This window comes from Lynx canadensis, chromosome D2 (assembly GCF_007474595.2).
Source record: "Lynx canadensis isolate LIC74 chromosome D2, mLynCan4.pri.v2, whole genome shotgun sequence".
Lineage (NCBI taxonomy): Eukaryota > Metazoa > Chordata > Mammalia > Carnivora > Felidae > Lynx > Lynx canadensis.
The window spans coordinates 22,888,012-22,904,107 of record NC_044313.2 but is presented as its reverse complement, the minus strand read 5'-3'; the positions used below and the strand labels follow the sequence as shown (position 1 = coordinate 22,904,107).

Genomic DNA, 16,096 nt, shown 5'->3' with positions numbered 1-16,096 from the left:
TGGTTTGGCCCAGGCTTATTCCACTCAAAGAGTATATTCCCAGGAGCTAGAACAAGATGATTGACTCACATCTGCTGCTCCTGATTTGGTCTCAATTCCCACATGCCTCTTGAGCAAGGGCATCTCCCTGCATTGACTTTAACTCTTGTTTTTAAAGGTGTAAATCTTGCAAGCTAACTACTGCATTTGCTGATCAATCAAAGAAATAGCAATTCATTTCGGCACTTGAAGGGGGAAAAAACCCAAAACGGCTCCATTGGACTTACTGAGGAGGCATGATCATATCCCTCCTGGGCCTTTCCAAAAGATTATCCAAGGTACTTTTAACAGCACTCAGATTTAGTTTTACATATGGACTCTCCCCATGTCTCATCCAAGGCACAACTCCAAACTTGTAGCTTGTCCTTTTGTAAAACACGTTAAACCGAATCAAGACCAAGGAGCAGTTAAATGTATACAAGCACAGAAATAGTTCTGGGCAATTACCACTGTCATTAATTTCTTAGCTGCTGGAAATATTAGTAAATACTAACATGGATATTGTTCATGGAGTCAACAGGGAGATTTAATGTGTGTTATTATCCCAAATGTGTTGATGTCTCAGCCCACCTTACTCCTGTTAGGCTTAGAGCCAAAATGATGGCCCAGAAGGAGAATTCTGCCTGGAGAAGCCACAGCAACTGGCTACCATTTACTTTCCTGGAAGAAGAGATCTGCAATGACCTTGTGCTGTGTCTATCACACGATTCCCTGGCAGCTAGCTGGTGTTGGGCCACGATAACATACTACAAAGTCATGGACAAAAACACAAGATAAAGAGTCATGAAAACTCAGTCGAAAAAAGTTCTCTACTTTCTTTGCCCAACCCAAAGGTTTCAAAACTGAGCTACAACTATATTTAAACCTACGCTTCCCCCTTCCTACGGTCATACGTACCTCCCTTGCTCTAAGATCAAGGCACAATGCATTAGTTACTTCAGACCACAAATCCACAGCTTGGAGCGCCCAAGTCAGTTTGACCTCCACTAGGTGGCGCTCCATATCAACACAGTTCTTCAGTGTTTCTGGAAAGAGCCCAGGGAATGTCAGCAGTTGAGGGTCTTTAACTTCTGTCTGTCATTATTTCCAAAGGAGTAACGTCTTTGGGAAAGTTCAAAAAATTTAGCTGTGCCTCAGAACTCTAAAGACAGCCAGTATCGTAAGTTCTATTGAGAGAGAAAGCAAAGGTTGGATGCCGTATAGATGTACCCCCTCTCAAAAATTAATCACAGTAGAATGGGATAGAAATGTGTCACCCCCGTCGTACTGACATAATATCCAAAGCATGTTTTATGTTTTGCTAGAATACCAGTACATATTTCTTGAAAAGTAAAAGCAAATCAGTTGACAATTTATTTAGATGCTCCTATAACAACAATTCCAGAGAGAGAGAGACAGAGAGAGAGAGAGAGAGAGAGAGAAAGAGAGAGAGAACGTGAAAAGCAGTCATGAGGGATGAGAAGAGATAAATGAATACGAAAGACTGAAAGGGTCCTTGGGAAAGGGGTGAGGTCAAGAATATGTGAATTGAAGAAAATACTAAAATGAAGAAATCCATTCAGCTCATACCTTGGGCAAAGCATATTTGGGCAGCTTCATTTGGGCAAACGCATTCCTTCGGTAGGACACGTAGTAATGCGGCCGTCCTCCTGATGTCAGCTGGATCATAAACACAAGAGTTGTAAGAAGAGCTCCTATAATAGTTCCAGGCCCTCGAACAACAGCCATGAATGGAAGGGGGTAGCTGCCAACCCAACAGTGTGAATGACTATGGTGGACAAGTGTGAGGAACTAGAGCTCCATTCAAAAACGACTCATACAGTGTATGTGAACTGGTCTGAGGCCCAACCTAGCCCACTGGGTGAACATAAAATTCTTGGATTTGCCCTGTAGCTCAGAAACAAGGAAAAATTTTCATTTCCTTTTTATTTTTCTTCTCTTTTGTGTTTCTAACGAGAGAAGCCTTAGGGTATATTGGCTTAACGTCCATCAGCCGTCCCCAGCTATCCAGCCCAAGACTATGACCACGCAAACAGGTCCCCATGCCATATCAGAAGGAAACAGCCCGGGTGAAACAGTGGCAGAGCTGGAGTCTCTCATCTCTGAGCGCTGAGTTCCGTTTGATGCTGTACCCTAGATGAATGCGAGTATGTCTCACATACAGCCGCGCTGCTGACACATTAGACGGAAAACTGGCCAGGATCATAGCCCAAAATCATTATAGATCTCTATCTTCCAGAAGAGAACTCTGAGCTACTTCCTCCAAGTCTGTCCAGCACACACAGCCCAGTGAACCCTGTGGGTGCGAGGGAGGGCAAGAAGGGGTGCAGTCTCCACCCCAGCACGAGCACTGTTTCGTGGATTGGCAACGGCTCTACTGTCAGTCTCCCTCTCCTTTGTAGCCACTGTTTTTTTTTTTTTCCCAGTTTGGTTGAGATGTTCACATATAAGATAGGTAACTTTAAAGTGTACAATGTGATGATTTGATAAATGCGTATACTGCAAAATGATGATCATAATAAGGTTAGTTGACACCTCTATCCCCTCATTTAATTATGATATTTTGTGTGTACTGAAATCATTTAAAATCTACTGTCTTCATAACTGTTGAGTATATAATACAATATTGGTAATTATAGTCACTATGCTATACATTAGATCCTCAGAACTTATTCATCTAATAGCTGGAAATTTGTACCCTTTGACCAACGTTTCCCCACCCCCTAACCCATAGCAAGGACCATCTAGTCTGTATTTCTATGAGTTGGTGGAGTCACTCTTAATCCATATAAATATCTGGAGTTGGAACATCAGTTGGAGTTTGCATACTCAGATTGTGTCAACAAATGCTGTGGGTGAAGGTCCATCAGACACGTACGAGAGTGACTGGCAAGTTATCTTGTCCACCATGATTGGGCCAGATCACCTCCTAATTCTAGGGATGGGTTATGTTCACAGTGTTCACAGGATCACGTTCACAGCGGTATGGGTAGAAAATACATAACATTTAAAAGGCATAATTGATTCTCATTGGTTAGTCACATATGTGGATTATAAATCATTATTAGAAAACAGAAAAGGTTCCTAGCAGAAACAGTGATTGAGAAATGAATTATAGATACAACCAATACGTGTAACCATTTTAATGTCACTTGATAATTTGATGCTGAAGTTATCAGAGTACTCATTATTCATTTCCCCAACAAAGAAATGAAGTGTATGTGTATGTATAATCATTTGCAAAACATTTTAAGAGTACATAGGTTGATTTTGTGCATTTTGAACATTTGCTTCCTTAAAACATGGGATTGAATATTCTGAATTATGATTTCTTGTCCAAATAAATATATTAGTGTTAAGAATGTGTCTCAATCATAGTGAAATTGTGTGTGTGTATGTATATATATATATAATGTGTGTAAAAATGAATATATGTAATAAATATATGTCAATATATTCAATGTATACACACACACACACACACACACACACACACACAGAACTATTCAGCAATTGTACCTTTGTCACTCTTACCATGGGAAGCAATAACTGAAGTCTGTCTAAACTTACCTAACAACTAAGTAAATCACTGTTCAAACAAACCTAAAACTTTCCTGAAATGCTGAAAAGCAGCAGAGCATACTTGCTCCCTGTCTCTTCTAACCACTTTACCTCAAAAGGTTTCCCACTCTCTTTAGGAGAGAAAAACCCGACTGCATACATCTTCACTTCTCATCCTAATCATAGTCAGAGCATGACAATAATGGCTGATTACTCTCCACCTCGCCTCTGCCTCCCACTACCTCCAGTCACCCCGCAGCTTCCTGTTGCCATCTGTTTCTCTATTTTTAAGGTAAGTATTGAGGAGTAGGCTGATTGGCTGACTCTTCTGATAGGAAGAGAGTGACATATCCACTCAGTCTCACTGAAGGCAGAGGAAGGGTGAACAAAAGTGCGCATCATTCTGGAGACAACCTTCATACTCTAAGCAGTGCCTCCGTGACCACGTGTTGATAAGGTCCTCCAGACGCTGCTCAAAGGAGCTAATTAATATTCCGTGAGCATAGAAGCTTCGACACTTGGCAATGTTCCTTTTGTCAAGAAGATAATGATTTTATTTTTCTTCCTTTTTTTACCCTCAAGGGAGTGTAAGCAGGCAAAGGAGGCTGCATTAGGGACGGAAGCAGGGAAGAGAACTGAGACAATCAACAGAAGTGGATCTTTCATACCTGAACAAACACATAATCATCCTGGACAATCAAAGAGTCTGGGTCAATGTAGCCTGGGAAGGGTTTATTCCTGTTGGCCTCTGTGCAGTTCTGCATTCGGCAAGTTAGGTACTGTGAATCTGAAAGAAAAAAAAAAAAAGGTAGGGGGAAGGTATACACACTGAGTATTACACTCAGAGTCGACCTTTTTTCTTTCCCTTGCTATCTCCAATTCTTGAAACAAATCTCACATTCTTTAGCTGCATTATTTTTACCATTATTATCGTTCAAAGTGGTATCATTATTATTTTACTCATTCTTTTTTTGAGAGAGCACAAATGGCAGAGAGGGGCAGAGGGAGAGACAATCTTAAGCAGGCCTATGCTCAGCGCAGAACCTGACACAGGGTTTGACCCCACCCCCTGGGATCATGACCTGAGCCGAAATCAAGAGTCGGACACTCAACAGACTGAGCCATCCAGGCACCCCATTATTTTACTCACTTTCTGTCAACACCATCACCAGCATGCCCCCTCACCTCCACCAAACCTTGCATCCTGGAATACTAAATCCTCATTAATTAATTTTCCTCTCCCAAACCTAAATGAAAATATTTTTAAAAACTGGCAATAATATTTACGATTTCCTAATTATTTTTTTGCATTTGTAGGCTCTTCCTCCACACTCTGACCTTTGACCAACAAGCAGGGAAACATGGATATAACATGCATTTACCAGCCATCTCATGCAAGAAGTTATAAACATTGTTATAAGCAGTAAAATTCCATGTCAAGACAAAGGACTTTCTGCTAATAATTTTAAGTGAAATAGAATAGAGAGGAGTTTCCTTGGGTCCAATAATTTGCTCTTGGGTCAATTGTTCCTTGGGTCAATAATTCTACAGATGAGAAAACCAAGACCCTGATCTTACCTGAGACTTGACAGCAGATGGTAAACCTATCAGTTAAATTAACTCTTCTATACATTTGCTATCTATGGCTGGAAGTGCAATGTATCAGGGTGGCTGCCTTGGGTTTTCAACCACAGCTATTCTGCTCTCTCTACTAATCAGACGTCATTTCATACTTAAAACTCCTTTTGCCTCCTTGTATTTAAAATAAATTCAAATCTTCTACCACCCACCACTCCAATGTCCCCACATGTTAATCTCTTCTTCTCTCTGTGAGTCTTTTTTTTTTTTTTTCAACGTTTATTTATTTTTGGGACAGAGAGAGACAGAGCATGAACAGGGGAGGGGCAGAGAGAGAGGGAGACACAGAATCGGAAACAGGCTCCAGGCTCCGAGCCATCAGCCCAGAGCCCGACGTGGGGCTCGAACTCCCGGACCGCGAGATCGTGACCTGGCTGAAGTCGGACGCTTAACCGACTGCGCCACCCAGGCGCCCCTCTCTGTGAGTCTTCTAATCTGGCTTCCTTTACATGCAGAAGTTTGGCTAAACTTTCTACTACTTACGAGACTTTTCGCTTGTATTCCCTCTGCCTAAAATGCTTTTCCCCTGGTTGTTCACAAAGAAAGTTCTAGATTTCACTCTACTATTATTTCTGAGGGTCTTCCATGATTACTCTGGATCACACACCATTTTGTTAATTCCCCTCCATGGAATTCATTTCTGTCTCTATTAGAATATAAGCTACTTGAAGATAGTGACTCCTTTTTCTTGTTGTTCACTGATGTACCCTCAGGTTCTAATACTGTTCCAGGGACATATTGGCCAATGAGTAAATATTTACTAGAATGTGCCTTTTTATTGTAATATATCTTTTTCAATGAAGAAGAAAGTCATTTTACCTTTTTTTTTTCTTGATGCTTAATAAATGGATGTTTGATTTTAGGATATCAGGGATGTATAAAGAAATCCACTATTCCAAATTAAAACAAAATAAGGAGATGAAGATTTACATTTAAATGGGGGTAGGCAATAGTATAGCATTGGATGCAAGGATTCACTAATGACTTCTCTCAAGGACATTTCCAGGACCATCTTTACCTATGGAAATTGGGTAAAATCTGTATTCTACAAGGAGGACCACAAGGGGGCGGCATGCATATTTGCTCCATCTGACCAAGGACATGTAATTGCTGATAAGCTCTTATGAGACTGGAGGTGAACTTTATTCACAATATTCCTTCATGCCTCTGCCGTCTGTGGGGATGGGATGGCTCTGAAGTACTTTAAGCCATCTGGTTGTAGTGAAACCATCTCGTAGATGAACTAAAGAAGAGCCATCTACTCATTCTTACTTACCACCTTCTTCAAACATTCTTTATCATTCCATCTTAGGGCATAACTCAAGGTCTTTCTCCTTGAAGACAATTTCTGGGAGTCAGTCCTTCCCAGAATCGTCCCCCTTCCCACCACAGCACACAAAATCTTCACCTCACAGTTTCACACTCCACCAGATTCTTCCACATCTTTTAAACGACTTTTATTTTTCCAAAGGTAGCTTGGGGTCACAGCAATGGACACTGGTAACTATGAGACCGGGGCTTGAGTTCTTATTTGGTCACTTACTAGCTACATAGTTCAAAAGAAATTTCAATCTCCTGAGCCTTGCCACCCTCATCCATTAAATGTGAATGCCAATGTCAACTCTCTTGAATTTTGGCTCTAAGGATTAACTATAATAGCATATATGCTGAATGTTTTAAAACTCAAATGTGTACAGATACGAGCTGTTATCAATAATGATAACATTCCTATTTTCTCTTTTGCTACCTTTCACAATAATTGGATCAGTTTGGGGGCCTTTTAAAGGCTAGTTAAACTGAATTTGAGTACTCCAGTTATGTTTCTGTATCAGCTATGTTTCTTTTGGTGACCTGCCCGATACCCATTCCTCCCGGCCTCTTTGATGGAAAAGCCAATACTGGATCGGTTGACTTATCCTTCCTCCTGCATGACTGAGAAGTGCCCACATGCAAGGATTAATCCTCTTGGGTCTATGCCCGCAAAAGGTCTTCTGACTCCCCTTGCCATTGGTTGGTTCAGGAAAGAGCATTAAAACTGAGTTCTAGTAAATGAGAAGAGAGGGCAGTCTTGTAAGGGGCTACAGGGGAGAGACCAGGAAATACAGCAGAAGACCCTGTTCTGCCTCTCTAGAATAATGTGATGCTGAGAACTGCTCTAGCCTTCTTTTTACATAGAGGAGCCAGTAAGCTTACAGTTAAGCTTACCTAATGAGTATGCAAAGAGATGAAAAGGACCTATTTCCTGATGACACTGAGTTACTGATTATACTGAACTTACAGCTGCTCTTTTTCTGCACTTCTTATGTGAGATAATGAACAAAAACAACGATTAACCAAACTAAATCAAAGATTCCTGATTAGGAGGTCTTGGCCTTCAAATTACAAATACAACTTCCAATCAGAATTTCTTGGACTGTCACCTGATGAGAACTTTTGATAAATACACAGTGCTTGTTTTCTTTGTATGGGGTCTCAGAGTTTAAAGCTTTCTTAAGACTTGAACCTCCTCTTCAAAGGTTCCTGAACAAGTATAAGACGGAAAATATAAAGATACACTTCTCATATTTATAACTCAGCTATTGAGAAACTATGAAGCTGAGGGATTTGGGAAGAAAATAAAAGAGCAGGGAAACTAACAATTGTTGAATACCAATGTGCCAGGTTCACATTTATTTCATACATTTAATCTTGATAATACTACAAAGTACAATATATCGACTATTTTTTTAGATAAAGAGAATGAAGCTCAAATACGTAATGTTTTACAGAAATAGCATTATGGGTTTCAAACTTGGTTGGCTCCAAAGCTGGTTTATTTCCACTACTCTGTATTGTGTGAAGAATGCTGGTAAGTTTGGGGCCAACTTCTGTTAATTATATTTCGTCTTTGATCTAAGTAGCAATGCATACACCCAGATACAAAAAGAAAGACAAGTAAATTTATATTTTGTGTGGAGTAATTTGGCAATAGGATCAAGATCCTTGAAAATACTCTCTTTGACCTCACATTTATTTCTGAGAATTCTAACCAAGGGAATAAGTAATGATCTATGCAAAGATTTAGGTACTTTAATTTTCATCAGTGTTGTTTATAACAAAACTAAATAGAAAAATGGTCAAACATAGAGGAATAACTTTTTAAAACCTCAGAACATGCATAGTTTGTTATTAAAATCCTGATTCTAAAAAGTATATGAAGATTTACGGAAGTGGTTAATGCATTTCATATAATAAAAATAGGTTTCTAATTAATAATTTGTATCAATGCTTTAATTTCTTAGTTTTAAAAAGCAGACCTTGGTTATTTAAGAAGTTAACATCGGGGAGAGCTAGTAAAGCTGTACTATCTTGGTAACTTTTCTGTTTACCTAAAACTATCCCAAAATAAGTAGGTTACCAAAATATGTGCATATCAACCCGATTTTCTGCAAGTTGTATATATAGATATCTACATATGTATGCTTACACTGGAAAAATGAATAAAAGATATACATGAGATGTCAACAATAGTATACAGGTAGTGATATGAGAGAAGGAGACAACTGTGTGCAGAGCCCTGGAAAGCATGTCTCAGCCAGGAGGTGGAGGGGGCGGGTGAGATCTGTCCCACAAAAATCAGAGAAGCTTCTCTAATTCCTCTGCTTCTCCCACTCCCCATGACACATACTGAGGCAGAGCACCACGAACAATATGTGTAATGAGCCCGTCTTTGGGCTAAGAAATACCAAAGGTTCCATTGGGCGACACAAGCAAAGTCCCAGGAAGAGGCTTTGAAACCACTGCTTGCTTAGAGAGGCTCAAAGTGAAATTTGCAAGCTGAAGGGGAAATGAACAATTTTGAGCTGCCTGCCCCTGGTAAAGGGCTCCTGGTTTGTTCTCTTTCTCCTCCTAATGGAAACAGAGAGAAATTGGCTGCACTTCATAATGAGGGACCAATCACTCTTATTCCCCTTGGGGCTTACTATAATAGCATTAAGTATGATGAACTCTTTCCATATTCAATTCTAGTCAGTGTATGATGCGATTCCATAGGAAGTATCTTGTAATTTGGCATTAATTAACATCAATTAATGCATGCAACTGCTAGACTTTAGAATTAATTTCATTACTTTTCCCACACAGATGTTTTCCTTGCCATAGGTAATTAGGGCCCTGTGCTGCTCTTCTCAGGCATCCTCACTCTGTATAACAGCTGCCGCTTGGCATAATGCAATTCCCACCCCTGCAGAATCTGTGATGTAGACAAAGGCTGCCTTTCGAAGGCCAGGCTTTGAGCAGAGGAACAGGGCTTTAAATGCAGGTTCAAGGCCTGCTAGCTTTGTAAACGTAAGCAACCGCTTCACCTCTCTGCACGCTGATCTGGAAAAGATGGGAGCCATCTTGCCGGTGGTTGTGATGCCCAAAGACTTCAGTCATGAAATGTGTTCAGTCTAGGGCTGGGCTAGACCGTGCTCCAATAACAGGAGCAGTGATTGCTACTGAAGTCCTCTCTCTTGAATCACCAGTACCATCCACTGTGTCTCAACTGTAAAGTACTCCAGACATCTCTACCTGACACATCTTTCTTCATATTTGATGTTTGGTTTCAATTAAAGATTTTTTAAAGTCCTTTTCAAAGCACCATGAAAAGTATTCTCCTTGTATAATTAATAGGTGTTTGTGTGAGTCAGTGGGCAGTGGGAAGAAATGGAAGATAACCAGGGGTATGAAGAGGACATGAGAGTTGGCTGGGTGCCCAGCACACGGGGCCTGTCAGCCTGCAGCCATATTGCTTTGCAAATGCTTCCTCCTGTTGGGAATGATGTTCTAGGTCCTAGCTCTATCTCCAACATGCTGCATGATTCTGAGAAGGTCACTTACCAAGCCAGGTTTCAGACTTTTTCTCTTTGTAATGAAGATTATTAGAACTTTAGAACTATAGGGCGCCTGAGTGGCTCAGTTGGTTAAGCATCCAACTTCGGCTCAGGTCATGATCTCACGGTTTGTGGGTTCGAGTCCCCCCCATCGGGCTCTGTGCTGACAGCTCAGAGCCTGGAGCCTGCTTCAGATTCCGTGTCTCCCTCTCTCTCTGCTCCTCCCCTGCTCCACTCTGTCTCATTCTCTCAAAAATGAGCATTAAAAAGAAAAAAAAGAGAGAACTTTAGAACTAAAAAAGGACATTAAGAATCAGACTATTACTTTAAGATCTGACAGGTCTTCACTATACTTTACCCATTGAAACCTGCCTCCTCCCACCCCTGCCTGAAGAAACGAAGCTCCGTGATGTTGCTGGTTAAGTCTATGTTTTCAGGACTTCTGCTATTTCTAAACAGCACGTTCATTCCTGGCTGACACCTGTGTCCATTCAGGCAGTTACTTGGGTTTGAATTTCCTTTTCCTTGCCTGTTACCCTGCCCAAATACTTGCTGGGCTTTCTTCTGTGGGGTTTTGCCTGAGGCTCAGGCTGACCTCTCCTTTCCCAGAATCTCTCCAATGATAGCAGCAGCAGCATTAACCTCCAGAATTACCACAGTGACCTCTTCTCTGGGTCAGGAACCATGCTAAGTGGATCGCATGCTTTTTCTTTTTTAAACTTTGTAAAAAAAAATTCAGAAAGAGGTACTTTTTACAGATGAAGAACTCCAGACTTAGAGACGAGATTTGTCTAAGCTCACATGCTAGTAAATGACACAGCAAGAAAAACATCATAGATCTCTAGAACTCTACCAGTGATTCTATTATTCAAAAAATATTTAGCACCAAATCCTTTTGTATACCTTAATATTACAAAAGTTTCATTTTAGACAAAACCATAAACTCTGTAGGCAGTCAGTCATGAGCACTTTAAAACTCACCCTAAACTCCATTAATTTTCAACCTTAAAACAGGGAAGTTTTTAAAGCCCATGCATCTGCATATAAATCTTTCTTTTGTCCTTTATATTGTTCCATTATTTGTTTGAGAACTTTCGTCTTAAATGTTCCCACCTAACACACGCACACACACACACACGCACACACACACACACACGTACACACACACCCGTCGAGCCCACATGCTTGTGCTTATATAACCTTCAGTACCATCAGGGTTCTAGAGCCCTCTGTGGCATGTACCAGTCAGAAATTGGCATCTGCAAAAATGAGACTCTAGCCATGGCCCCTGAAAATACTACGCAGAGTTCAAAAAATTTCCATGAAAATTATAAACTTAGATCAAATGTTCTCCCTTGGCATAACAAGATTGTGGCATTGCTTTCTTCTATGAAATCTCTTGATTTGGGTCCAGTATAACTTTCTAAATGTTGTCCTCAGGAGGTCATGACTACTCCAGGAAAAGTTCTGAGATCATACCTTTTTTTTTTTGCAAAGTACAGGACTAGGAAATAGGGCCATGAGACAGAACATAGAGACTTAATAATTTAATAGAAATGCAAAAAAAAAAAAATAACTTGCCAACTATAATGCGGTATGGTAAGTGCATCCCAGGAAGGATCATGTGCTGAGAGCCCACAGGTGAGGGTCACCCAAATTTATACCTCTCCACAGATGGTCTACTTTGTGCCAGAAATTGTCCTGTGACAGCATTTATTTTAGTTTGCATCACACAGAACTGTGGACCTGTTATGCCCACCTGGCCAGCAGATTTTTGGGGATAGAGACTATTTCACTATTCACTCAAATATGACATCTCCCCTAACTACAAGGTAAAGTCGAGGAGAGTGAGGCCTTTGCAACGTTCCCTTCCATCTCTCCTTTGCATCCGGGACAGCACCTGGCACAGCATTCAGGTCCAATGATATCTGTTGATGAAAGAATAGTATGTCTGAGGTGAAGCAAACCTGGCTTCATATTCTAGCCCTGAGGCAATGGTGAAAACATTTAATCCTTGAAAGCCTTGTTTTCCTCAAAGTTAAAATGAGAAAGATAACAACAGAGCCTATTTCCGAGAATTGATGTAAGGGTGCAGCGAAAGATTAGCAGGAAGTGCCTTAGTGCCTGGCCAATGATAGGAATATAATCCATGACACCAGCACCATTGTTGCTCGAGAACATAGAGGACAAAGGAAGGGAATGTAGGAGTCAGTGCCAAGATCTTTAGAACACTTTTTTTTTTTTTTTAAGCAGGAGTCAGAAGCACTAGGAATTTTCCAGATGGCTGGAAATTGTCACACATTATATGGACTAGTGCTGCTGTGTCCTGGGGGATCCTAAACACCCAGTAGAAACCCAGACCTCTGTCGTAGAGTTAAAGCCTGGGGATAATAGGTTTCTCTTGTGTACCTCTGTCCTCTCCTCCTGAGGATGGGAAGTCAGGGCACAGACCTTCCCACTGCGGCTGGGCATACAGGACACAGGGGAAGTAACACATAGCTGGTACAAAGAGCACACTTTGAAAGCTGCCCAGCTGAGCCTGTGGCTGTGTGTCACTGTCAGGTGTTCACTGCTATGTGGGGAAGCCTGTGTTATCACGTTTCACGCTTTTCTGGTTAGTTTTCAGGGCTGTCTTTAAGGCTACTAACTCAGAGGCCAAGCTGAAATCACAAGTAGTTGAAATGAAGTGGCTTTTGCAGTACGAACAATGGGATCAGAACGAAACAGCCAGGAAAAAAAGCCAACTGCAAGGTGCCGCCATGCTGCCTAATGCCTGATGCCTGCTGTGGGGACAGGAAAAGAAGGTAAATGAAGATTATAAAACATGGTGTCTAATAATGCCAGTTGGTGTGCTAGTGTTGGGACCTTAGCTGGAGGGAGGGTGGCGAGGCTGATCCTTTTTTAGATTTATTTATTTATTTATTTATTTATTTATTTATTTATTTATTTTTGATCCTTTTTTAGATTTATATACACACGCCAAAGTGTGAATCTTCCCTAGAACGTTAAAGAGATTTGGTATCTTTTGAAGGTTCCTTGATGAGGAAATACAAATAGCCAATAAATAAATGAATGAATAAATAAATAAATAATCTTGATCTCGTTCATAATTAAATCGATGCAAATTAAGACAACAGGGCATGGCTCTTTGCTCATCAGATGGGTTATTATTGAAAGATCTCTGATAATGCCCTGGACTACTGAGGGCTTACAAACACAGGCAGGCATCCTCATAGTGAGTGAGTGTGCACGACACAAGCACCTCAGGGGACAACGTAACGAGGTCTGCTGAAATGCTAAATGTATATACTTGCAGACCCAGGGATCTGCTTGCAGTTATTAAATTTCTCTTTTCAGCAGTGCTTGCTGCCTGCACAAGGGTGAGTGCTTACTAACCAAGTAAGTAACGTGTGTGCATGTGGATGTATGTATTGGCACCGCTTGAAAGGGCCAAATACCTACACGTCTGTCAGTGAGAGAACGGCAAACTAGCTTACAGCTGCCTGCACGGTAGGGTTTTTTGTAGTGATCGGTCATGAAGTGACTACATTTATATGTGCCGATGTGGAAAAATTTAACTGGCTATGGTATTCACCAACAGTGAATTTGGCATAACGGTTTTACAACGTGAACATTTCTGAGTGTGTATGTATGTGTATGCGCATACGTATTCACCGGTATGGGCCCAAACGATTTCTGAAAAAATGCAGTATAAATATTAAAAAAAAAATTACCACCTCTGGGGAATGGGAAGGGAGGTCAGGAAGTGGGTTTTACTTTTCACTTGATGCACCTGAGTGCGGCTTATCCTTTTTTTTTTTTTATTGTCATGGCTGCTACTTTTGTTGTTATAAAAGTCATCTATTTTTATAGGAAGAACTGAAAGCGCCCCGCAGATAACATCCTGAGGACTGATGAGAACCGAGGTCTCCATCACGACCCCAGAGCATTGCGGCCGTGCTTCCTCTCTCCAGACACTGCTAGGCATGCTATTCAATATGGAAATCAATTGGAGCGCTGGAGAATAGGAAATGGAAAGGGGATGTCCAGTTCTCACCAATGACCAGAATTTGTGGTATGGTGGTTATATAAAGTTGTGAGTCTCCTTTGATTTTTATTTCACCTTGTAAAATGCTGGTCTGTGGTTCATTTCAGCAAGAGTTTTTGGTCATTTTCACAGTTGGTTGAAGGGCCAAGGTTGTTTTTCCCCAGTGAAAGAGATTAGTCCTTATGCAAGTTGTTACAAGGTTACTTACTCATGCAAATAGACAACGAGCCCAGTAATTGTCCCCTGTCCCTTGTCCATGGTAGCACGGATCACCACCAGTACGGAAACACTCATGTCACTGGCGAGGCTGTTCATTTCAGAAGTGAAAGGGAGGAGCAATAAAGTTTAAACTAGGTATTACAGGTTTCCTTCCAAGGTCATGTTTGCAGATGTGTATGAAAATAGAACTATGCATCCCTGCATAATTGGTGTGTGAAGAATTCTGGTAACAGTTCTGTTCTTTTCTTCCACAATCACATAGACAAACACACGGCATACAATTACAGGGAGTTGGACAGGTTCTCACATGCCCCCATTAGCCCTCCAGGCCTCTGCTGACCCTCCAGGACTCTGCAGGCCCTTAAAGCCCTTCTTTAAGAAGACATGCTTAACGTGGATGGAACTGGAGAGTGTTATGTTAAGTGAAATAAGCCATACAGAGAAAGACAGATACGATATGTTTTCACTCTTATGTGGATCCTGAGAAACTTAACAGAAACCCATGGGGGAGGGGAAGGAAAAAAAAGAAAAAAAGAGGTTAGAGTGGGAGAGAGAGCGAAAGCATAAGAGACTCTTAAAAACTGAGAACAAACTGAGGGTTGATGGGGGGTGGGAGGGAGGGGAGGGGAGGTGATGGGCATTGAAGAGGGCATCTTTTGGGATGAGCACTGGGTGTTGTATGGAAACTAATTTGACGACAAATTTCATATAATAAAAATAAAGAAAGAAAGAAAGAAAGAAAGAAAGAAAGAAAGAAAGAAAGAAAGAATAAAAAAAGAAGACATGCTTATACAGATAAGGACATTTATTAAGTCAACAGATGGGTCAGTTTCTGAGCTTTGTTTTGTACACAGAACCAAAATAAAATAGGATATGGCTTTTCACAAAGCTTTCAATCCAATGGTTTAGTTAACATTTTCTAACCCCATGCATTACATTCACAAATGCATTTATATTAGGTGAATCAGTAGAATATAGGTTTCATTTTTATTATTTTAGTGCACTGGGTGCATATAATGCATGTGTGAAAGCACATTCTCTCTCTCTCTCTCTCTCTCTCTCTCTCTGGCTCTCTGGCTCTCTCTCTCTCTCTCTCTCTCTCACACACACACACACACACACACACACACACACACACACACAGACACACGAGATATTTAAACAGCAAAATCTTTATACCTGGGGTGAGGACCTGTCAATTTGTTCCGAGTTAGATGCGAGGGCCAATAACAAATGCCACATCCAATAAATACATTCAAAATTTTCCAGTAATAATTCCTGTGATTGACTGTAATTGAGGTTGCCTCCCAAGGTAGAGAGGTAAGGCAAGGAATAATAGCAACGTTGTCACAGTGTAAACCGTAAGACATCAAGATTCTAGAGCCCAGTGGCAGAAATGTCTATGCTAGTCATAGACCATAACAGAGCAAATGCTTTCCAGAGCTTACTTGTCCTCAACTGTGGAGACTTCGGTTGAAACAGAAATAAATTATAAAATGTAACCTAGGGAAATTTGAAATGAGACTAAAACCAAACTTTGAATATCAAGCCCAGATAAGTATTTGTAAGCCTCCCTGTGGGGAGGAGACACATAAGCTAGTATAGGATTTTTCCTGTGTCAAAACTACAAAATTCCTGAATCCATTAACATCAGAAAGAAAGTACTTATTCAAAGTAAAAAATAGCGTATTGATTTGGTATATAGCCTACAAGACGCATGACCTGGAATATAAACAAT

The 16,096-nt window shown here is 40.8% G+C and overlaps 1 protein-coding gene across 4 annotated transcripts in view; it reads right to left on the bottom strand.

Annotated features, from left to right (window-relative positions):
- Positions 1 to 16,096, bottom strand: part of SORCS1 (sortilin related VPS10 domain containing receptor 1) — a 511,562-nt gene that overhangs the window by 122,503 nt on the left and 372,963 nt on the right. For all 4 annotated transcript variants that reach the window (XM_030335173.2, XM_030335178.1, XM_030335175.1 and 1 more), the window contains exons 7-8: positions 4,269 to 4,387; positions 1,609 to 1,698 (exon numbers count right to left, since the gene is read on the bottom strand). In XM_030335173.2, coding sequence (XP_030191033.1) covers positions 1,609 to 1,698; positions 4,269 to 4,387 — 209 coding nt within the window. The remainder of the gene's footprint in view (positions 1 to 1,608; positions 1,699 to 4,268; positions 4,388 to 16,096) is intronic.